We start from the raw sequence: 24,566 nt of genomic DNA, 5'->3' as shown, positions 1-24,566 counted from the left end.
TTAATTTATTTCCTGCAGTATCGGTTCAGAGACGGTTTCATCTCCCTGAACCTCTGCTGGTGATGCTCGCTGTGTTTTCACCTTGAACACATCCCACCTCTCTGGAAGGATTCCCTTTTGAAACAGAACTGAGAACACGTATGAGAGGGCTAAAATGGAAACCAGAGTAATCAGCATGCAAATGGTCTTGAAAGGCCAGGTCTGGACGTAGACGCCATCCTCTAAAATGCAATGAGGGAAGTGCAGGATCACAGGGAGGCCGATCAGAGGCTCTCCACACAACAGCCTCAACACCACCGCAACCAGGAAGCCTGCGGTCGCTCCGTAACCGTTGGAGACATCAGTGAAGAGGACGCAGATCAGTTGGGGAAAACTAACAGCGTAAGTCAGATCTGAGCTTAGCATCCAGAACACCAAGATTCCACTTCTCAGGTAGGTGAGGGAAGTTCCCACAAGTCCTGCAACTATTATAGAGCAACGAATCACCCACTTCAGCTCTTTATCCGAAGCCTGTGGAGCAGAGAACAAAATACTTCATCAAATGGATGTGGAATATGTTTGATGAAGAGTTTTGGATCACACTCCATTGTCTTGTACCTGACTCCTGATGGTCTGGTAGATGTTAGTGGTGAAGACAGTTGTTGCAGACAAAAGTAAAGAGTCAGCAGATGACATTGCAGCAGCGGCAACAGCTGAGATAATGAAAAAGTTCATATAGCTAGGAGTAAAATGTTGAACGGTGATGGGCAAGACCATGGCGCCCTCCCCTCGGTCATATGGAGACGGAGAGCCGTAGGAGGTGGAGTTCCAGTCTGAAGTACATGGAAATTAGGGCAAGTTCAATAATGATATCAAAAGACGGTACGGTAGTGTACATTTCTGATCGGTAAATTCAAGAACATTTCAAACTGTCTTTCAAAGGCAATATAAAAACACAAAACGCTGCTCAAATATTTGTGAAAACATTTTTTTGGACTCCACGGGAGATTCCCAACCTGTTGAAGCCGCCACAGCTCCAATCAGTATGGGTGGAATTCCAGCAACAATGACACATCCTGCTGCTAAAAAGCAGATGAGTCTGGCTGTTGACGTGGACGTGGAGGACAGTGTCCTCTGGTGGAAGTCCTGAATAGCCACATTACCAATACTCTAAAGAAAAGATTTTAAAGCAGAAAGATCATCTTGTTTAGATAAAGCTCACACAAAGGCAAGAAATGTTGGGTCAGAATTTGGAAGCTCTTTAATGCAGCTTGTTGCCTGACTCTAGAGGACTTTCTAAAATAAATTTCAGCTTATTGACTGCCACAGTTTTCACGCATTTTTCCAGATTTTCAAAGCCCCACAGAATATTCTTTATTATGACGATGCAAACACGGAATGAACCAAATGAGAGATTAAAATGGGAAATCTTGTGATCAAAGCAGGAGTCATTATTTGAAGATCATAAGAGAAAAGCACGGTCAACCTCCACTGACTCAGTGGCCGCGGGGAGGAGTTAACTCTTGTATTGAGTTTCGATCGGTGCTGGTGTGGTGGATCTGGCACGCATGAAACCTCCACCAAAGGGAAGAGCTGTCACCCTGGGCCCGATAAGGCAGCGCCCCCCCCAGCACCCCACGACCACCAACAACGCTACCCCATGGACACGGATGAAGTTCAGGTCCGAAGTGTACATGGATTTTGATTTTGGGAAAGTTAAGTTCTTGAATTACTCATCCAGCTTTGTTGAACAAACGCAGCCAACACTCATTACACATCTTCAGTACCGTCACTCACCATCAATAGAAAATTATCAATCCATCTCCCAATCTCATGTGACTCAAGCCGACCGAGCCATGGCGCCTGGTAAGTGTTGTTGACGGCTGTTTCAATGAGGTCAGTATAAATACCAGACGTCAGAACGAACGGGACGCACAACCACTGCGAAGAGAAGAAGCCCAAATGAAGAAGACTGCAGCTGAAACGTTAACATTCGCTTGATGAAACTCACCAGGCTGATAAGTATCAGTGACATCTGGATGACGTCAGTGTAAGCAACTGAATAAAGACCTCCGAGAACAGTGTAGATGATGGCCACCGCAGCAGAGATCCAGACACAAACGCTGAAGGGCAGATCCAGAACCACCGTCATGGTCGCTCCTGGATCGCTCAAATATAAACAGCACAGAATGAAGAAACGATATGAGGAAGTCAGGAAGTGAATGTGCTTTAGTGTCGGTGAATATTTGTACCCAAAGCAGTGAGTAATCCAGGTGTGCAGATGACTTCACTTATGATCTGAAAAACTGCCAGAACTGCAGTCAGTTCTTTCCCATACTTTCTCTCGAATGGATCCATTAAACTGATGTAATTCTTCTCCCTCATTGGCTTTGCAAAGAACAACCCGCCTGGACGGATGAAAACGAGTAAAAAGAAAAACACTTGCAGGTCTACAGGTATATTTATTCCTTTTATTGACGATACAATCCTTGACGTTTCCTGAAGGCAAAGATCAGAACTATTTTCCTCAACTGTAATTTTGACTGACCAAACTGACATTGTTTTTCATTGGCCAGTGATTCATCCAACTGCAAGGTGCTTTCTTGTATTTCACACAACGCTTACCAACGATGAAGGAAAACGACACTTGCAGAGGAATAAGAGCCCAGATCAGACCCTTGGTGGGATCGGAAACCGACTCTGCGATCCCAACGACGAAGGCACCGCCAACCCAGGTGGCTGCAACAATGAAAATCCATATAAAAGTCATTAAAAGTTTCAGGATATTATTCAGTCTTCGTGACTTAAAACTCACCGGTCATTGTGAATATTCCCACCATCAAGCCGATGCTCCTGTTGGCCAAAAATGAAATCTCGACCTGCCGACTTTGTGCGTTCGTTTCCATTTTCTTAGACTTCACTGATGTCCAGATGCCGATTCCCAACACGAACGCGTAGAAGATGACCATCATTATCAGACCTGCTATGTTGAGAGCCATCGTAAGCCAGCCGGATCCTTAAACCTCTGCGTTCCTTTAGCCGGTGTACACGAATGTGTTCGTGTCGCATTGACAGTGGCGACTCACTCAAACTGGTTCTTAGTAATAGATTCTATGCAAAGTATGCGTGGAACCAAACTCTCACTTTGTACCCGCTGGACTAACGGCATTTCCATGATCCTATTTGTGCTAATGCGCTGGACTATTGGAATATCTTAGAGATGTTGGTCACGAAGAATGTGATCCAGAAAAAGACAAAACGTAATGGCTAAAAATAATTAAATTCTACTTACCAATTACAAAATCAGCATCTACTCTTGGTTTCTGTGTTACAATGAATGCCCTGCAACGACCCTGCTGTTAACTTACTGTTACAATATGAGTGCAAATAATGCTGGAACTTTCTTGAAGTGTGACAGCAGTATTTTGAACACCCTCAAGCAATACAATAATGATTTGGCAAATAGCTGCATTAGAATAGTCAAAATAATTTTCCAGCGAAGCCTCTGCCAGTGGCACCTTTGGCTCAGTTCCTCCTCTTTTAGTTGTTGGTCTTCGCACTTGGGTCCTTGTTGCCATGGTGTTTTACGTTTATGTGTCTTTCAGGCTTCTCAGGCGTCCTACCCTGGATGTGCAAAGACCAACAACTAAAAGAGGAGGAACTGAGCCAAAGGTGCCACTGGCAGAGGCTTTGCTGAAAAATAACTGTTTATTTTGACTATTCTAATGCAGCTATTTGCCAAATCATTATTGTATTGCATGAGGGTATTCAAAATACTGCTGTCACACTTCAAGAAAGTTCCAGCATTATTTGCACTCATATTGTAACAGTAAGTTAACAGCAGGGTCATTGCAGGGCATTCATTGTAACACAGAAACCAAGAGTAGATGCTGATTTTGTAATTGGTAAGTAGAATTTAATTATTTTTAGCCATTACTTGTTGTCTTTTTCTGGATCACATTCTTCGTGACCAACATCTCTAAGATATTCCAATAGTCCAGCGCATTAGCACAAATAGGATCATGGAAATGCCGTTAGTCCAGCGGGTACAAAGTGAGAGTTTGGTTCCACGCATACTTTGCATAGAAGCTATTACTAAGAACCAGTTTGAGTGAGTCGCCACTGTCAATGCGGTACGAACACATTCGTGTACACCAGCTAAAGGAGCGCAGAGGTTTAAGGATCCGGCTGGCTTACGATGGCTCTCAACGTAGCAGGTCTGATAATGATGGTCATCTTCTACATATTTGTGTTGGGAATCGGCGTCTGGACGTCAGTGAAGTCTAAGAAAATGGAAACGAACGCACAAAGTCGGCAGGTCGAGATTTCATTTTTGGCCAACAGGAGCATCGGCTTGATGGTGGGAATATTCACAATGACCGGTGAGTTTTAAGTCACAAAGACTGAATAATATCCTGAAACTTTTAATGACTTTTATATGGATTTTCATTGTTGCAGCCTCCTGGGTTGGCGGTGCCTTCGTCGTTGGGATTGCAGAGTCGGTTTACGATCCCACCAAGGGTCTGATCTGGGCTCTTCTTCCTCTGCAAGTGTCGTTTTCCTTCATCGTTGGTAAGCGTTGTGTGAAATACAAGAAAGCACCTTGCAGTTGGATGAATCACTGGCCAATGAAAAACAATGTCAGTTTGGTCAGTCAAAATTACAGTTGAGGAAAATAGTTCTGATCTTTGCCTTCAGGAAACGTCAAGGATTGTATCGTCAATAAAAGTAATGAATATACCTGTAGACCTGTAAGTGTTTTTCTTTTTACTCGTTTTCATCCGTCCAGGCGGGTTGTTCTTTGCAAAGCCAATGAGGGAGAAGAATTACATCAGTGTAATGGATCCATTCGAGAGAAAGTATGGGAAAGAACTGACTGCAGTTCTGTCCATTGTTCCTGTCCTGAGTGAAGTTATCTGGATTCCTTCATTATTGACTGCTTTGGGTACAAAATATTCACTGACACTAAAGAACATTCACTTCCTGACTTCCTCATATCGTTTATTCATTCTGTGCTGTTTATATTTGAGCGATCCAGGAGCGACCATGACGGTGGTTCTGGGTCTGCCCTTCAGCTTTTGTGTCTGGATCTCTGCTGCGGTGGCCATCATCTACACTGTTCTCGGAGGTCTTTATTCAGTTGCTTACACTGACGTCATCCAGCTGTCACTGATACTTATCAGCCTGGTGAGTTTCATCAAGCGAATGTTAACGTTTCAGCTGCAGTCTTCTTCATTTGGGCTTCTTCTCTTCGCAGTGGTTGTGCGTCCCGTTCGTTCTGACGTCTGGTATTTATACTGACCTCATTGAAACAGCCGTCAACAACACTTACCAGGCGCCATGGCTCGGTCGGCTTGAGTCACATGAGATTGGGAGATGGATTGATCATTTTCTATTGATGGTAAGATTAATAACACTATTGGTGCTAAATTTTTTCTCTTGCCAGGATAAATATCAAGGGTTCAGTCCCTGAACTTGTGCTCTTTCACAAGATTAACAAATAAACATGGCAAACTGAACCTGTTGTTAATGCAAGGGCAGCGTCTTGATGGGATTTGCTCTTAATCTTTTCAGAGCTTGGGTAATCTGGCTATTCAGGACTTCCACCAGAGGACACTCTCCTCCACCTCCACTTCCACAGCCAGGCTCATCTGCTTCATCGCGGCAGGAGGCGTCATCATATCCGCAATCCCATCCATGCTGATTGGAGCCGTGGCGGCTTCGACAGGTTGGGACTTACTTGTGTGTGATTGGGAGGCGCAGTGAATTTAAGAATTAGTCATGCAATGCTAAAGAAGTATTTGATGACAATCAGTTTCACGAGTTTCCCAGTGGACACATGCTGATGGATTTATTAGCCATTCTTGGGGAACACACATTTGGTTCTGGTGTTGGAGACCGTTCATAATTATTGTTCCTTTATTTCAGACTGGAATTCCACTTCCTACGGCTCCCCCTCTCCATATGAGCGTGGAGAATCGGCCATGGCGTTGCCCATCACCCTTTCCCAATCAACCCCAACTTTCATTTTTGCCCTTGCCATTGGAGGTGTTGCTGCTGCAGCGATGTCATCTGCTGACTCCTTTCTTCTTTCTGCAACCACCATCTTCACCACCAACATCTACCAGACCATCAGGAGTCAGGTGCACTGCGTTGAACAGGACCATTGAAATTATATTCGTAGTTGTTTCTGTACAGCCCTAACGCTAACCATAATGAGATTTATCTCAATACACGTTTAAAAAAAAACTCTTTGATGCTGGTCTTGCATCGTAATAGGAAGAAACCTCGGACAGGTCCTGACTTAAGTTGGGTAGCCCACAACCTTTAACACAGAAAGAGTTATGATCTCTTACACTAGTTCAGGATTAATATTTAAATTACCTGCAATTGATAATGATGATTTAATCTAAAATTCTTTAATGACTATTTACTAAAGTATTTTGTTTTGTGCTCCACAGGCATCGGATAAAGAGCTGAAGTGGGTGATCCGTTGCTCGATAATAGTTGCAGGACTTGTGGGAACTTCCCTCACCTACCTGAGAAGTGGAATCTTGGTGTTCTGGATCCTCGGCTCAGACCTGAATTATACTATTATATTCCCCCAACTGGTCTGCGCCCTCTTTACTGATGTCTCCAACGGTTACGGAGCGACCGCGGGCTTCCTGGTTGCAGTGGTGTTGAGGCTGTTGTGTGGAGAGCCTCTGATCGGCCTCCCTGTGATCCTGCACTTCCCTCATTGCATTTTAGAGGATGGCGTCTACGTCCAGACCTGGCCTTTCAAGACCATTTGCATGCTGATTACTCTGGTTTCCATTTTAGCCCTCTCATACGTGTTCTCAGTTCTGTTTCAAAAGGGAATCCTTCCAGAGAGGTGGGATGTGTTCAAGGTGAAAACACAGCGAGCATCACCAGCAGAGGTTAAGGGAGATGAAACCGTCTCTGAACCGATGCTGCAGGAAATGAGTTAAGTTGTTTTTTTGTATTAAAAAAAACACACACGCCGTATTAGTTCAGATCTGTAAGATGTTTGTCTCGGTGTGACAAGAAGATGAGGGAGAAGTGTAAAATAAAGCCTTCATGATTCAAAATATTTTTTATTTGTCCTGAGATTATTGCCGTCATCGCGCCATGTGTGTGTGTGTGTGTGTGTGTGTGTAGAGACACTCTCCCCTTGACAGAAATGACGGACGCTGTCCTGCAAGCATCTGTTTGCTATTTTGACAAAATAGTACTACAAGACTCCTTCTGGACTCTTTTTCCCATCATGCCATTCGTGTCCCTCCCTCTCATTCCAGATGTAAAAATAATTCTAGAATCTGGATCCAGATCCGGATCAACGCCATTCTCGGGGAGGACCGAGCCACGGACAGAACCTTGCTTGTGTAAAAATTTCAAGTCGATTGGGTTACTAGTTTTTGAGTTATGCGCTCGGACAGACAAACAGACAGACAAACGCACCAAATTGCAATACCCTCGCTTCCGCTTCGGCGAGGGTAATTATTAACTATAAAGAACGTTCCAGAATGCTGTGAGGGGGCGGCCAGCCAGCTGAAGACACTCTGCTGTTGCGAGGCTGTCAATCACTCACAGTGAACACAGGTAACCTGCTACCCCCCCCCCCCCCTCTGTGCAGCTCCCACGCACCACCTTGTGACATTTGACACAAGTGTCCTTTTTTCTTTTCTTACAACGTATCCTGCTTTCAAAACAGGTTGGAGTCATAATTAGACCTTAACAATGACAATTATTAACTATAACGAACGTTCCAAAATGCTGTGAGGGGGCGGCCAGCCAGCTGAAGACACTCTTGCTGTTGCGATGCCAATTTGCTTTGCTTATTTGCGTGATGCCGGATTTGAGATAAAAATGCTGTGCAAAAAAAGTCAGGATCCCATTGGTACAAAGTTTTTTTTTAAAACCAAGTTATATTTTGAAAGCAGTCAAAATGACGGTCTTGGTGGTTCTAGTGTTAAAGAATCGCATCTCCTTTTCACTCTGGCGTGCCAAGATGACGCATCACCGCCCGTTTGTCGTGTCATCATTTTAAAGACATCAGCAGCAGGTCTCATCATAAGCGCGTCTGCCCTCCACATCGGCCACGCCACTTTGTTTGCTCAAACACCCGTGACGTTGATTCTCCTGACACCTTGTCAATCCAGAGTTTCCTCTTGAGACTCTTGCGATTCTGGTGTTTAGGTATGACTCTTGGAATTGTGGTTGGATAAAAGGGGGTAAATAAATTAAAAGTGCATGAAGCTCAAACAATGACTGGCACCATGCAGATGTCAAATAATGACTCCTGCTTTCATCACAAGACTTCCCTTTTGGAAATGTGTTCTCTTGTGCAAAACAAAACCTAATTACAGATTCAGGGTGTTCCTATTTCAACAAACAACAGCATGCTCATGTCTATGCTGTTTTATCTTGTCTTCACATTCTGTCCATTTAAACATTTATTTTAGAATTTTTGATCCTGAGAAAAACTCTCCGGGATATTGTCCAATAGGAAATCCAAAGGATCCAGGAAGAATTGGTAAATGTTGTTTTAAATGTTGACATTTTACTTTGTTTCCTGACCTCATTCTGGATCAGATCGAGAAGACATTTTGCATGATAGTTCATATCGGACCCCTTTATGGCTGTGATTGTTGGTGAGTGACTTGAATGCATATTTTATAAGAAATTTACTTGAAATGAAGACTTTTTGAAAAACATGAGAAAATCCAGATTTTTTGTGTGTATCCAGACTGGTATCCGGATTGCTCTTAATATTTGATGGGCTCCAAGTGACACGAAGACCATCTTCAAATTTGTCTTCATCAAGGTCCATCCAGCAGTTTTTCTGCAATCCTGCTAGCAAACAAACAAGTGGCGTCAAACTCACAACCTCCTTTGAAACTAAGCAATACCAGCATAACTGCTGGTGGTAATTCAGAAATGAAGGAAAACAGCAAAGAAGAAAAAAGGAAGTGAAATTGTTTTTTTATTGTGCACATCGGTTTGCATTTATGTCCATTAATTAAATTCCTATCTATTTTGTAAATGCACTGGTTATGTTTGTGAATGTTTAAATCATTAATGGTAGAAAGAAACAGTGAACAGTGACTTTTTGATCTTTTTTATATTAGTGATTAAAATTCTGAAAAAGGAAACAAATATAATGTCAAGACAAAGAGAAAGATCACCATGTAACAATTACAATTACATATCGCTACTTAAACATGATAATGAAAATCCCTTTTCAAAATAGTGTGATCACTGAAGACAAGCTCGTCGCTATAATACCAAAACATTTAATTTATTTCCTGCAGTATCGGTTCAGAGACGGTTTCATCTCCCTGAACCTCTGCTGGTGATGCTCGCTGTGTTTTCACCTTGAACACATCCCACCTCTCTGGAAGGATTCCCTTTTGAAACAGAACTGAGAACACGTATGAGAGGGCTAAAATGGAAACCAGAGTAATCAGCATGCAAATGGTCTTGAAAGGCCAGGTCTGGACGTAGACGCCATCCTCTAAAATGCAATGAGGGAAGTGCAGGATCACAGGGAGGCCGATCAGAGGCTCTCCACACAACAGCCTCAACACCACCGCAACCAGGAAGCCTGCGGTCGCTCCGTAACCGTTGGAGACATCAGTGAAGAGGACGCAGATCAGTTGGGGAAAACTAACAGCGTAAGTCAGATCTGAGCTTAGCATCCAGAACACCAAGATTCCACTTCTCAGGTAGGTGAGGGAAGTTCCCACAAGTCCTGCAACTATTATAGAGCAACGAATCACCCACTTCAGCTCTTTATCCGAAGCCTGTGGAGCAGAGAACAAAATACTTCATCAAATGGATGTGGAATATGTTTGATGAAGAGTTTTGGATCACACTCCATTGTCTTGTACCTGACTCCTGATGGTCTGGTAGATGTTAGTGGTGAAGACAGTTGTTGCAGACAAAAGTAAAGAGTCAGCAGATGACATTGCAGCAGCGGCAACAGCTGAGATGATGAAAAAGTTCATATAGCTAGGAGTAAAATGTTGAACGGTGATGGGCAAGACCATGGCGCCCTCCCCTCGGTCATATGGAGACGGAGAGCCGTAGGAGGTGGAGTTCCAGTCTGAAGTACATGGAAATTAGGGCAAGTTCAATAATGATATCAAAAGACGGTACGGTAGTGTACATTTCTGATCGGTAAATTCAAGAACATTTCAAACTGTCTTTCAAAGGCAATATAAAAACACAAAACGCTGCTCAAATATTTGTGAAAACATTTTTTTGGACTCCACGGGAGATTCCCAACCTGTTGAAGCCGCCACAGCTCCAATCAGTATGGGTGGAATTCCAGCAACAATGACACATCCTGCTGCTAAAAAGCAGATGAGTCTGGCTGTTGACGTGGACGTGGAGGACAGTGTCCTCTGGTGGAAGTCCTGAATAGCCACATTACCAATACTCTAAAGAAAAGATTTTAAAGCAGAAAGATCATCTTGTTTAGATAAAGCTCACACAAAGGCAAGAAATGTTGGGTCAGAATTTGGAAGCTCTTTAATGCAGCTTGTTGCCTGACTCTAGAGGACTTTCTAAAATAAATTTCAGCTTATTGACCGCCACAGTTTTCACGCATTTTTCCAGATTTTCAAAGCCCCACAGAATATTCTTTATTATGACGATGCAAACACGGAATGAACCAAATGAGAGATTAAAATGGGAAATCTTGTGATCAAAGCAGGAGTCATTATTTGAAGATCATAAGAGAAAAGCACGGTCAACCTCCACTGACTCAGTGGCCGCGGGGAGGAGTTAACTCTTGTATTGAGTTTTGATCGGTGCTGGTGTGGTGGATCTGGCACGCATGAAACCTCCACCAAAGGGAAGAGCTGTCACCCTGGGCCCAATAAGGCAGCGCCCCCCCCCCCCCCAGCACCCCACGACCACCAACAACGCTACCCCATGGACACGGATGAAGTTCAGGTCCGAAGTGTACATGGATTTTGATTTTGGGAAAGTTAAGTTCTTGAATTACTCATCCAGCTTTGTTGAACAAATGCAGCCAACACTCATTACACGTCTTCAGTACCGTCACTCACCATCAATAGAAAATTATCAATCCATCTCCCAATCTCATGTGACTCAAGCCGACCGAGCCATGGCGCCTGGTAAGTGTTGTTGACGGCTGTTTCAATGAGGTCAGTATAAATACCAGACGTCAGAACGAACGGGACGCACAACCACTGCGAAGAGAAGAAGCCCAAATGAAGAAGACTGCAGCTGAAACGTTAACATTCGCTTGATGAAACTCACCAGGCTGATAAGTATCAGTGACATCTGGATGACGTCAGTGTAAGCAACTGAATAAAGACCTCCGAGAACAGTGTAGATGATGGCCACCGCAGCAGAGATCCAGACACAAACGCTGAAGGGCAGATCCAGAACCACCGTCATGGTCGCTCCTGGATGGGTCAAATATAAACAGCACAGAATGAAGAAACGATATGAGGAAGTCAGGAAGTGAATGTGCTTTAGTGTCGGTGAATATTTGTACCCAAAGCAGTCAGTAATCCAGGTGTGCAGATAACTTCACTCAGGACAGAAACGATGGCCAGAACTGCAGTCAGTTCTTTCCCATACTTTCTCTCGAATGGATCCATTACACTGATGTAATTCTTCTCCCTCATTGGCTTTGCAAAGAACAACCCGCCTGGACGGATGAAAACGAGTAAAAAGAAAAACACTTGCAGGTCTACAGGTATATTTATTCCTTTTATTGACGATACAATCCTTGACGTTTCCTGAAGGCAAAGATCAGAACTATTTTCCTCAACTGTAATTTTGACTGACCAAACTGACATTGTTTTTCATTGGCCAGTGATTCATCCAACTGCAAGGTGCTTTCTTGTATTTCACACAACGCTTACCAACGATGAAGGAAAACGACACTTGCAGAGGAAGAAGAGCCCAGATCAGACCCTTGGTGGGATCGTAAACCGACTCTGCAATCCCAACGACGAAGGCACCGCCAACCCAGGAGGCTGCAACAATGAAAATCCATATAAAAGTCATTAAAAGTTTCAGGATATTATTCAGTCTTTGTGACTTAAAACTCACCGGTCATTGTGAATATTCCCACCATCAAGCCGATGCTCCTGTTGGCCAAAAATGAAATCTCGACCTGCCGACTTTGTGCGTTACTTTCCATTTTCATAGACTTCACTGATGTCCAGATGCCGATTCCCAACACAAATATGTAGAAGATGACCACCATTATCAGACCTGCTACGTTGAGAGCCATCGTAAGCCAGCCGGATCCTTAAACCTCTGCGCTCCTTTAGCCGGTGTACACGTATGTGTTCGTACCGCATTGGCGGTGGCGACTCACTCAAACTGGTTCTTAATAATAGCTTCTATGCAAAGTATGGGTGGAACCAAACTCTCATTTTGTACCCGCTGGACTAACGGCATTTCCATGATCCTATTTGTGATAATGCGCTGGACTATTGGAATATCTTAGAGATGTTGGTCACAAAGAATGTGATCCAGAAAAAGACAAAAAGTAAAATAATTAAATTCTACTTACCAATTACAAAATCAGCATCTACTCTTGGTTTCTGTGTTACAATGAATGCCCTGCAATGACCCTGCTGTTAACTTACTGTTACAATATGAGTGCAAATAATGCTGGAACTTTCTTGAAGTGTGACAGCAGTATTTTGAACACCCTCAAGCAATACAATAATGATTTGGCAAATAGCTGCATTAGAATAGTCAAAATAAACAGTTATTTTTCAGCGAAGCCTCTGCCAGTGGCACCTTTGGCTCAGTTCCTCCTCTTTTAGTTGTTGGTCTTCGCACTTGGGTCCTTGTTGCCATGGTGTTTTACGTTTATGTGTCTTTCAGGCTTCTCAGGCGTCCTACCCTGGATGTGCAAAGACCAACAACTAAAAGAGGAGGAACTGAGCCAAAGGTGCCACTGGCAGAGGCTTCGCTGAAAAATAACTGTTTATTTTGACTATTCTAATGCAGCTATTTGCCAAATCATTATTGTATTGCATGAGGGTGTTCAAAATACTGCTGTCACACTTCAAGAAAGTTCCAGCATTATTTGCACTCATATTGTAACAGTAAGTTAACAGCAGGGTCATTGCAGGGCATTCATTGTAACACAGAAACCAAGAGTAGATGCTGATTTTGTAATTGGTAAGTAGAATTTAATTATTTTACTTTTTGTCTTTTTCTGGATCACATTCTTTGTGACCAACATCTCTAAGATATTCCAATAGTCCAGCGCATTAGCACAAATAGGATCATGGAAATGCCGTCAGTCCAGCGGGTACAAAATGAGAGTTTGGTTCCACCCATACTTTGCATAGAATCTATTACTAAGAACCAGTTTGAGTGAGTCGCTACTGTCAATGCGGTACGAACACATTCGTGTACACCAGCTAAAGGAGCGCAGAGGTTTAAGGATCCGGCTGGCTTACGATGGCTCTCAACGTAGCAGGTCTGATAATGATGGTCATCTTCTACATATTTGTGTTGGGAATCGGCATCTGGACATCAGTGAAGTCTAAGAAAATGGGAAAGAACGCACAAAGTCGGCAGGTCGAGATTTCATTTTTGGCCAACAGGAGCATCGGCTTGATGGTGGGAATATTCACAATGACCGGTGAGTTTTAAGTCACAAAGACTGAATAATATCCTGAAACTTTTAATGACTTTTATATGGATTTTCATTGTTGCAGCCTCCTGGGTTGGCGGTGCCTTCGTCGTTGGGATTGCAGAGTCGGTTTACGATCCCACCAAGGGTCTGATCTGGGCTCTTCTTCCTCTGCAATTGTCGTTTTCCTTCATCGTTGGTAAGCGTTGTGTGAAATACAAGAAAGCACCTTGCAGTTGGATGAATCACTGGCCAATGAAAAACAATGTCAGTTTGGTCAGTCAAAATTACAGTTGAGGAAAATAGTTCTGATCTTTGCCTTCAGGAAACGTCAAGGATTGTATCGTCAATAAAAGTAATGAATATACCTGTAGACCTGCAAGTGTTTTTCTTTTTACTCGTTTTCATCCGTCCAGGCGGGTTGTTCTTTGCAAAGCCAATGAGGGAGAAGAATTACATCAGTGTAATGGATCCATTCGAGAGAAAGTATGGGAAAGAACTGACTGCAGTTCTGGCCATCGTTTCTGTCCTGAGTGAAGTTATCTGCACACCTGGATTACTGACTGCTTTGGGTACAAATATTCACCGACACTAAAGCACATTCACTTCCTGACTTCCTCATATCGTTTATTCATTCTGTGCTGTTTATATTTGAGCGATCCAGGAGCGACCATGACGGTGGTTCTGGGTCTGCCCTTCAGCGTTTGTGTCTGGATCTCTGCTGCGGTGGCCATCATCTACACTGTTCTCGGAGGTCTTTATTCAGTTGCTTACACTGACGTCATCCAGCTGTCACTGATACTTATCAGCCTGGTGAGTTTCATCAAGCGAATGTTAACGTTTCAGCTGCAGTCTTCTTCATTTGGGCTTCTTCTCTTTGCAGTGGTTGTGCGTCCCGTTCGTTCTGACGTCTGGTATTTATACTGACCTCATTGAAACAGCCGTCAACAACACTTACCAGGCGCCATGGCTCGGTCGGCTTGAGTCACATGAGATTGGGAGATGGATTGATAATTTTCTATTGATGGTAAGATTAATAACACTATTGCTGCTAAATTATTTCTCTTGCAGGATAAATATCAAGGGTTCAGTCACTGAACTTGTGCTCTTTCACAAGATTAACAAAGAAACATGGCAAACTGAACCTGTTGTTAATGCAAGGGCAGCGTCTTGATGGGATTCGCTCTTAATCTTTTCAGAGCTTGGGTAATCTGGCTTTTCAGGACTTCCACCAGAGGACACTCTCCTCCACCTCCACTTCCACAGCCAGGCTCATCTGCTTCATCGCGGCAGGAGGCGTCATCATATCCGCAATCCCATCCATGCTGATTGGAGCCGTGGCGGCTTCGACAGGTTGGGACTTACTTGTGTGTGATTGGGAGGCGCAGTGAATTTAAGAATTAGTCATGCAATGCTAAAGAAGTATTTGATGACAATCAGTTTCACGAGTTTCCCAGTGGACACATGCTGATGGATTTATTAGCCATTCTTGGGGAACACACATTTGGTTCTGGTGTTGGAGACCGTTCATAATTATTGTTCCTTTATTTCAGACTGGAATTCCACTTCCTACGGCTCCCCCTCTCCATATGAGCGTGGAGAATCGGCCATGGCGTTGCCCATCACCCTTTCCCAATCAACCCCAACTTTCATTTTTGCCTTTGCCATTGGAGGTGTTGCTGCTGCAGTGATGTCATCTGCTGACTCCCTTCTTCTGTCTGCAACCACCATCTTCACCACCAACATCTACCAGACCATCAGGAGTCAGGTGCACTGCGTTGAACAGGACCATGGAAATTATATTCGTAGTTGTTTCTGTACAGCCCTAACGCTAACCATAATGAGATTTATCTCAATACACATGCATAGACGGGTTTTTTAAAATTTTCCTTCCTTTCCATGTTTTTATGAATGTCTATGTTGAAAGCCCATCTATGGACAAGTGCTGCGAATTAGCTTTAGCGCTAATTAGCGCTATAATGCAAACATCGGATACCTGTGCTACATGTGTCTATGTTTTGTATTTGTCCATATTCAAATAAACCATAAATAAATAAATAAATAAATAAATACACGTTTAAAAAAAATTATGCATCGTAATAGGAAGAAACCTCGGACAGGTCCTGACTTAAGTTGGGTCGCCCACAACCTTTAACATCGAAAGAGTTCCAATCTATTACACTAGTTCAGGATTTATATTTAAATCACCTGCAATTGATGATGATGATTTGATCTAAAATGTATAAGGAATATATTCATGTTTGAGTTTAAGGCTCTATCATCGTGTTATTAAAAATCAAACGCACCAGTAATGAAATAGGCAGACTCTAGGTTTGTTTTTCTACCGGCAGCACAGACCCTCTTGTTCTGCCTCCTTTTAGCTCCGGGGCACTCTTTTATTGACAAATGTCATGGCTCCTCCCATTGACCCTCGTGACATCATAATGCCTTCAGAGTGCACAACAACATCGCTGCCCCCAGATGGGGCTGTTCTTCTCAATAACAGTTTAGATCAACGGAAATATGTAAATTATTCTATCAATTTACTAAAAATGTTCTTCTCTGCTTCACAGGCATCGGATAAAGAGCTGAAGTGGGTGATTCGTTGCTGTATAATAGTTGCAGGACTTGTGGGAACTTCCCTCACCTACCTCAGCAGTGGAATCTTGGTGTTCTGGATGCTAAGCTCAGACCTGACTTACGCTGTTAGTTTTCCCCAACTGGTCTGCGTCCTCTTCACTGATGTCTCCAACGGTTACGGAGCGACCGCGGGCATCCTGGTTGCAGTGGTGTTGAGGCTGTTGTGTGGAAAGCCTCTGATCGGCCTCCCTGTGATCCTGCACTTCCCTCATTGCATTTTAGAGGATGGCGTCTACGTCCAGACCTGGCCTTTCAAGACCATTTGCATGCTGATTACTCTGGTTTCCATTTTAGCGCTCTCATACGTGTTCTCAGTTCTGTTTCAAAAGGGAATCCTTCCAGAGAGGTGGGATGTGTTCAAGGTGAAAACACAGCGAGCATCACCAGCAGAGGTTCAGGGAGATGAAACCGTCTCTGAACCGATGCTGCAGGAAATAAATTAAGTTTTTTGGTATTATAGCGACAAGCTTGTCTTCAGTGATCACACTATTTTGAAAAGGGATTTTCATTATCATGTTTAAGTAGAGATATGTAATTGTAATTATTACATGGTGATCTTTCTATTTGTCTTGACATTATATTTGTTTCCTTTTTCAGAATTTTAATCACTCATATAAAACTATCAAAAAGTCACTTTTCACTACTTCTTTCTTCCATAAATGATTTAAACACTCACAAACATAACCATGCATTTACAATATTAATTATGTCAACACTACATTTGTGAGCCGTTAGTCCAACGGCTACAAAGTGAGAGTTTGCTTCCACCCATAATTTGCATATAATATATTATTAAGAACCAGTTTGAGTGAGTCACCACTGATAATGCAGCACAAACACATACGTGTACACAGGGGCGTCACTAGGAAATAAATTAATTTTTTTGGTATTATAGCGACGAGCTTGTCTTCAGTGATCACACTATCTTGAAAAGGGATTTTTCATTATCGTGTTTAAGTGGCGATATGTAATTGTAATTGTTACATGGTGATCTTTCTCTTTGTCCTGACATTATATTTGTTTCCTTTTTCAGAATTTTAATCACTAATATAAAAAAGATCAAAAAGTCACTGTTCACTATTTCTTTCTACCATTAATGATTTAAACATTCACAAACATAACCAGTGCATTTACAAAATAGATAGGAATTTAATTAATGGACATAAATGCAAACAGATGTTCACAATAAAAAACAATTTCACTTCCTTTTTTCTTCTTTGTTGTTTTCCTTCATTACTGAATTACCACCAGCAGTTATGCTGGTATTGCTTAGTTTCAAAGGAGGTTGTGAGTTTGACGCCACTTGTTTGTTTGCTAGCAGGATTACAGAAAAACTGCTGGATGGACCTTGATGAAGACAAATTTGAAGATGGTCTTCGTGTCACTTAGAGCCCATCAAATATTAAGAGCAATCCGGATACCAGTCTGGATACACACAAAAAATCTGGATTTTCTCATGTTTTTTGAAAAAGTCTTCATTTCAAGTAAATTTCTTATAAAATATGCATTCAAGTCACTCACCAACAATCACAGCCATAAAGGGGTCCGATATAAACTATCATGCAAAATGTCTTCTCGATCTGATCCAGAATGAGGTCAGGAAACAAAGTAAAATGTCAACATTTAAAACAACATTTACCAATTCTTCCTGGATCCTTTGGATTTCCTATTGGACAATATCCTGGAGAGTTTTTCTCAGGATCAAAAATTCTAAAATAAATGTTTGAATGGACAGAATGTGAAGACAAGATAAAACAGCATAGACATGAGCATGATGTTGTTTGTTGAAATAGGAACACCCTGAATCTGTAATTAGGTTTTGGTTTGCACAAGAGAACACATTTCCAAAAGGGAAGTCTTGCAATGAAAGCAGGAGTCATTATTTGACATCTGCATGGTGCCAGTCATTGTTTGAGCTTCATGCACTTTTAATTTCGTTTTTTTTATTATGTGCCCGTGAACGTCACCCGCCCTCTTGGCAGACTAGCCTATCGTGTTTTCATCAGTTCTATTTCCGATGTTGCACCATTGAAGGCTGTGCATGAAGCATGGGCCCAACAAGACGGACAGACTAAAAGTGAGGCATAGACAATGTTCTGATGAGAGAGTGCAGTGGATTTATTATTGCTTCACCCCTTTTTATCCAACCACACTTCCAAGAGTCATACCTAAACACCCGAATCGCAAGAGTCTCAAGAGGAAAGTCTGGATTGACAAGGTGTCAGGAGATGTGAGGAAGCATAATTGCGCAATCAAGGGGAGAGTCTCTCTCTACACACACACACACACACACACACACACACACACACACACACACAAGGCGCGATGGCGCCAATAATCTCAGGACAAATAAAAAATATTTTTAATCATGAAGGCTTTATGTTAAGCTTCTCCCTCATGATGATGATGAATATATTTATTAGATAGAATAGAAAGTCCTTCGTACATAAATCATCGACATTTAACAATAACCAATAACATAAAAATAAATTACTCCACAGATGTGGTATCAGTTCGATTCTACTCTGTTTTTTGGTCTGATAATTATTCATTCATTTTCCAACCGCTTACTCCGTTATCGGGTCGCGGGCCAAGCTGGAGCCAATCTCAGCAGTCAATGGGCGAGAGGCGGGGTACACCCTGGACAAGCCGCCAGTTCATCGCAGGGCAACACAGAGACAGACAATCAGCCACACACACACTCACACCTACGGGCAATTTCGCGTCACCAATCGGCGTAGGCTGCATGTTTTTGGTGGCGGGAGGAAGCCAGAGAACCTGGAGAGAACCCACGCAGACACGGGGAGAACATGCAAACTCCGCACAGAAAGGCCACAAGTCGGATTCGAACCTGCTGCCTGCTGTGAGGCAACAGCGCTTACCACTGCACCACCGTGCCGCCTGTCTGATAATTACTGGTTGGCTATTTTTTTAAAGTCCTACATCTGCTGGACTCTTGGTCCAGAATGCGGACGGCAGCGTTTTCAACAATGCTTAATTTTCCTCTGCAAACAAGGCAAGTCATTCTGACCCTTGTTCTTCCAAGAGAATTTGCAGCAGATGTTAAAGATTATTACAGCAGAAATAAAGAAACTAAAGCTGTTGTTCGACAGAAATAATTTAATTGGAGGACATAAAACAGACTCTCATATAGAACTGATAACAGAAAATACACAAATAGAAAGAAATATGAAATTACATTTCTTGGTGTAATTCTGGATAATAAAATCTGCTGGAAATCTGCTTCAAATCTCATGTACGAGCAAAAGTACTGCAAAAAAGTCCACTGAAATACTACAGAAAGCAAAGCATATTCTGGAATGTAAATCATTATACAATCTTTACTGTTCACTCTTTTTAGGCAGGGAGGTTGAGGGATTATAACCTGGGAAAAGGGAGGTTAAAATATAAGGGGGCAATCTAAATGTCAAAAAACAAAAGGTTCGAACAACAATGAGCATAACGAGGTGTCGGGGGACTTTGTCGCTATAACCCGCCCAAAAAATTAGCTGATTTCCTGCAGCATCGGTTCAGAGACGGTTTCATCTCCCTTAACCTCTGCTGGTGGTGCTTGCTGTGTTTTCACCTTGAACACATCCCACCTCTCTGGAAGGATTCCCTTTTGAAACAGAACTGAGAACACGTATGAGAACGCTAAAATGGAAACCAGAGTAATCAGCATGCAAATGGTCTTGAAAGGCCAGGTCTGGACGTAGACTCCATCCTCTAATATGCAATGAGGGAAGTGCAGGATCACAGGGAGGCCGATCAGAGGCTCTCCACACAACAGCCTCAACACCACCGCAACCAGGAAGCCTGCGGTCGCTCCGTAACCGTTGGAGACGTCAGTAAAGAGGGCGCAGACCAGTTGGGGGAATATAATAGTATAATTCAGGTCTGAGCCGAGGATCCAGAACACCAAGATTCCACTTCTCAGGTAGGTGAGGGAAGTTCCCACAAGTCCTGAAAGTATTATAGAGCAACGGATCACCCACTTCAGCTCTTTATCCGATGCCTGTGGATCACAGAACAAAATACTTGAGTAAATAGTCATTAAAGAATTTTAGATTAAATCAACAATTGCAGGTAATTTAAATATAAATCCTGAACTAGTGAAAGAGATCGTAACTCTTTCTGTGTTAAAGGTTGTGGGCTACCCAACTTAACTCACGACCTGTCCGAGGTTTCTTCCTATTATGATGCAAGACCAGCATCAAAGAGTTTTTTTTTTTAAACGTGTATTGAGATAAATCTCATTAGGGTTAGCGTTAGGGCTGTACAGAAACAACTATGAATATAATTTCCATGGTCCTGTTCAACGCAGTGCACCTGACTCCTGATGGTCTGGTAGATGTTGGTGGTGAAGATGGTGGTTGCAGACAGAAGAAGGGAGTCAGCAGATGACATCGCTGCAGCAGCAACACCTCCAATGGCAAGGGCAAAAATGAAAGTTGGGGTTGATTGGGAAAGGGTGATGGGCAACGCCATGGCCGATTCTCCACGCTCATGTGGAGAGGGGGAGCCGTAGGAAGTGGAATTCCAGTCTGAAATAAAGGAACAATAATTATGAACGGTCTCCAACACCAGAACCAAATGTGTGTTCCCCAAGAATGGCTAATAAATCCATCAGCATGTGTCCACTGGGAAACTCGTGAAACTGATTGTCATCAAATACTTCTTTAGCATTGCATGACTAATTCTTAAATTCACTGCGCCTCCCAATCACACACAAGTAAGTCCCAACCTGTCGAAGCCGCCACGGCTCCAATCAGCATGGATGGGATTGCGGATATGATGACGCCTCCTGCCGCGATGAAGCAGATGAGCCTGGCTGTGGAAGTGGAGGTGGAGGAGAGTGTCCTCTGGTGGAAGTCCTGAATAGCCAGATTACCCACGCTCTGAAAAGATTAAGAGCAAATCCCATCAAGACGCTGCCCTTGCATTAACAACAGGTTCAGTTTGCCATGTTTATTTGTTAATCTTGTGAAGGTTCACAAGTTCAGTGACTGAACCCTTGATATTTATCCTGGCAAGAGAAATAATTTAGCAGCAATAGTGTTATTAATCTTACCATCAATAGAAAATTATCAATCCATTTCCCAATCTCATGTGACTCAAGCCGACCGAGCCATGGCGCCTGGTAAGTGTTGTTGACGGCTGTTTCAATGATGTCAGTATAAATACCAGACGTCAGAACGAACGGGACGCACAACCACTGCGAAGAGAAGAAGCCCAAATGAAGAAGACTGCAGCTGAAACGTTAACATTCGCTTGATGAAACTCACCAGGCTGATAAGTATCAGTGACATCTGGATGACGTCAGTGTAAGCAACTGAATAAAGACCTCCGAGAACAGTGTAGATGATGGCCACCGCAGCAGAGATCCAGACACAAACGCTGAAGGGCAGACCCAGAACCACCGTCATGGTCGCTCCTGGATCGCTCAAATATAAACAGCACAGAATGAAGAAACGATATGAGGAAGTCAGGAAGTGAATGTTCTTTAGTGTCTGTGAATATTTTGTACCCAAAGCAGTCATTAATCCAGGAATCCAGATAACTTCACTCAGGACAGAAACAATGGCCAGAACTGCAGTCAGTTCTTTCCCATACTTTCTCTCGAATGGATCCATTACACTGATGTAATTCTTCTCCCTCATTGGCTTTGCAAAGAACAACCCGCCTGGACGGATGAAAACGAGTAAAAAGAAATACACTTGCAGGTCTACAGGTATATTCATTACTTTTATTAACGATCGTTTGCAGTGATTCATCCAACTGCAAGGTGCTTTCTTGTATTTCACACAACGCTTACCAATGATGAAGGAAAACGACACTTGCAGAGGAATAAGAGCCCAGATCAGACCCTTGGTGGGATCGGAAACCGACTCTGCGATCCCAATGACGAAGGCACCGCCAACCCAGGTGGCTGCAACAATGAAAATCCATATAAAAGTCATTAAAAGTTTCAGGATATTATTCAGTCTTCGTGACTTAAAACTCACCGGTCATTGTGAATATTCCCACCATCAAGCCGATGCTCCTGTTAGCCAAAAATGAAATCTCGACCTGCCGACTTTGTGCGTTCCTTTCCATTTTCTTAGACTTCACTGATGTCCAGATGCCGATTCCCAACACGAATATGTAGAAGATGACCACCATTATCAGACCTACTATGTTGACAGCCATCGTAAGCCAGCCGGATCCTTAAACCTCTGCGTTCCTTTAGCCGGTGTACACAAATGTGTTTGTGTCGCATTGACAGTAGCGACTCACTCAAACTGGTTCTTATTAATAGATTCTATGCAAAGTATGGGTGGAACCGAACTCTCAGTTTGTACCCGCTGGAATGACGGCTCACTTTGCGCTCCAGGAAGTCCTCCAAAAAAAACTTCCATGATCCCTTTGTGTGGTAATGCACTGAACTCTTGGAATACTGTTAAAATATGAGTCCAAATAATGCTGGAACTTTCTTGAAGTGTTACAGCAGTATTTTAAACACCTTGAAGCAATACAATAATGATTTGGCAAATAGCTATAACTATAAATAAATAACTATTAGAATAGTCAAAATGAACAGTCATAAAATCATCATGTGAAGATTAGAAGGTAAGGTGACAATCTAGTACAGCATCAAAGAAAAAAAAAAGAATGACAAGCCATGGATCACAAAAGAAATAGTTAATCCGTGTAAAAAGAAAAATCACCTTTATAAACTATTTCTACAATCACAATCTAAAGAAGCAGAAAAGAGGTATAAAACATATAAAAATAAACTGACTAACATAATAAGATCATGTGAAAAAAATTATAACAATAAACTACTGGAAGCGCAGAAATGTAACATTCAAGGCACGTGGAAAGTTCTGAATGATATACTTAAGAACAAGAAAAAGAAAACTGATTATCCAAAGTGTTTTGTTAAAGATGGAATAACCATGGAAAATAGCACAGAAATAGTAAATGCATTTAATACTTTCTTTGTCAATGTTGGACCCACACTTGCACAAGGAATTGTTACACCACAGAAAATCATGGAAGTAGGTGTAAGCAATATTCAAAGCACTGTAAATTCCTTTTTTATCAGAAAAGTTGATGCAAATGAAATTATGAATATTGTGACTGCATTTAAGAGTAAGAGGTCCACTGACAGTTTTGACTTGGATATGATGCTGCTAAAGGAGATAATTGACTGTATCGTTATGCCCTTCACACATATTTGTAATCAGTCATTTCTCACAGGTATTTTTCCAACAACAATGAAAATTGCAAAGGTAATACCTATTTTCAAAGATGGAGATAGGGAAAATTTTACTAATTATAGACCGATCTCTTTACTTTCTCAATTTTCAAAAATACTAGAAAAAGTATTTGAGATAAGGATGAATGAATTTATAAATAAGCATAATATAATAAATGATCGGCAGTTCGGTTTCAGGGCAAACAGGTCCACCTCAATGGCAGTCATGGAACTGGTGGAGGAAATAAGTAGTGCAATAGATAAAAGAGAATATACTGTAGGTGTTTTTGTGGATCTGAGTAAGGCCTTTGACACTATAAATCATGAATTACTTTTGTCAAAAATGTTCAGATATGGCTTTAGAGGAGTTGCCTATGATTGGCTTCAAAGTTATCTTAGTGGTAGGCAGCAATATGTACTAATGGCAAATGTTAGTTCAGAAAAGCATTTAATAACTCATGGAGTCCCGCAGGGCTCTGTCCTCGGGCCAAAATTGTTTATAATGTACATTAATGACATTTGTGAAGTCCTTAGGAACATGCAATGTATTTTGTTTGCCGATGATACCAGCCTCTATTGTTCTGGACAAAATATTGAGCAGTTAATGATTACAGTTGGAAAAGATTTAGAAATACTAAAAAAATGGTTTGATTACAATAAATTATCAATGACTTTGAATAAGACAAAATATATTATATTTGGAAACAAATAAATATATACTCAAACTAAATTAAAAATTAATCAAATAGAAATTGAGAGGGTGAGTAATATAAAATTTTTGGGAGTGCATATTGATGATAGATTGAATTGGAAAGTTCATATAAATTACGTGAAAACAAAAGTGTCAAAAACAATCGGCATATTGTATAAAATTAAGGCAGTTGTAAACAATAAAGCACTCTGTTTATTGTACAATACCCTCATTCTTCCCTACCTCAATTACTGTGTGGAATTATGGGGGAATAATTACAAAACAATAATCAAACCGATATTTATTTTGCAAAAAAAGGCAGTCAGATTAATTAATTATGCAGATTATAATGCCCCAACAAACCCACTGTT

General features: G+C 42.0%; 4 protein-coding genes across 4 annotated transcripts; 2 read left to right on the top strand and 2 right to left on the bottom strand.

Moving 5' to 3' along the window:
• LOC137912258 (high-affinity choline transporter 1-like) lies at positions 1–2,978 on the bottom strand. The gene is made up of 8 exons (XM_068756608.1): positions 2,795–2,978; positions 2,605–2,718; positions 2,232–2,387; positions 1,991–2,139; positions 1,777–1,920; positions 996–1,149; positions 598–812; positions 1–510 (listed from the first exon to the last, which is right to left on the bottom strand). Exons 1-8 carry the CDS (start codon positions 2,976–2,978, stop codon positions 1–3), a joined length of 1,626 nt encoding a protein of 541 aa, XP_068612709.1.
• A 1,199-nt stretch (positions 2,979–4,177) lies between these two features.
• LOC137912257 (high-affinity choline transporter 1-like) lies at positions 4,178–6,950 on the top strand. The gene is made up of 8 exons (XM_068756607.1): positions 4,178–4,361; positions 4,438–4,551; positions 4,769–4,924; positions 5,018–5,166; positions 5,237–5,380; positions 5,554–5,707; positions 5,908–6,122; positions 6,441–6,950. The coding sequence occupies exons 1-8, from the start codon at positions 4,178–4,180 to the stop codon at positions 6,948–6,950; spliced, it is 1,626 nt and encodes a 541-aa protein (XP_068612708.1).
• A 6,499-nt stretch (positions 6,951–13,449) lies between these two features.
• LOC137912256 (high affinity choline transporter 1-like) lies at positions 13,450–16,707 on the top strand. The gene is made up of 8 exons (XM_068756605.1): positions 13,450–13,633; positions 13,710–13,823; positions 14,041–14,196; positions 14,289–14,437; positions 14,508–14,651; positions 14,824–14,977; positions 15,178–15,392; positions 16,198–16,707. The coding sequence occupies exons 1-8, from the start codon at positions 13,450–13,452 to the stop codon at positions 16,705–16,707; spliced, it is 1,626 nt and encodes a 541-aa protein (XP_068612706.1).
• Positions 16,708–19,769: 3,062 nt separating this feature from the next.
• Positions 19,770–22,453, bottom strand: LOC137912254 (high-affinity choline transporter 1-like). The gene is made up of 7 exons (XM_068756603.1): positions 22,270–22,453; positions 22,080–22,193; positions 21,792–21,947; positions 21,550–21,698; positions 21,009–21,162; positions 20,594–20,808; positions 19,770–20,279 (listed from the first exon to the last, which is right to left on the bottom strand). Exons 1-7 carry the CDS (start codon positions 22,451–22,453, stop codon positions 19,770–19,772), a joined length of 1,482 nt encoding a protein of 493 aa, XP_068612704.1.
• Positions 22,454–24,566: the final 2,113 nt, after the last annotated feature.

This window comes from Brachionichthys hirsutus, chromosome 24, assembly GCF_040956055.1.
Source record: "Brachionichthys hirsutus isolate HB-005 chromosome 24, CSIRO-AGI_Bhir_v1, whole genome shotgun sequence".
Lineage (NCBI taxonomy): Eukaryota > Metazoa > Chordata > Actinopteri > Lophiiformes > Brachionichthyidae > Brachionichthys > Brachionichthys hirsutus.
Note: the sequence above shows the minus strand (reverse complement) of the source record. Positions and strands in the feature narration are given on the sequence as shown.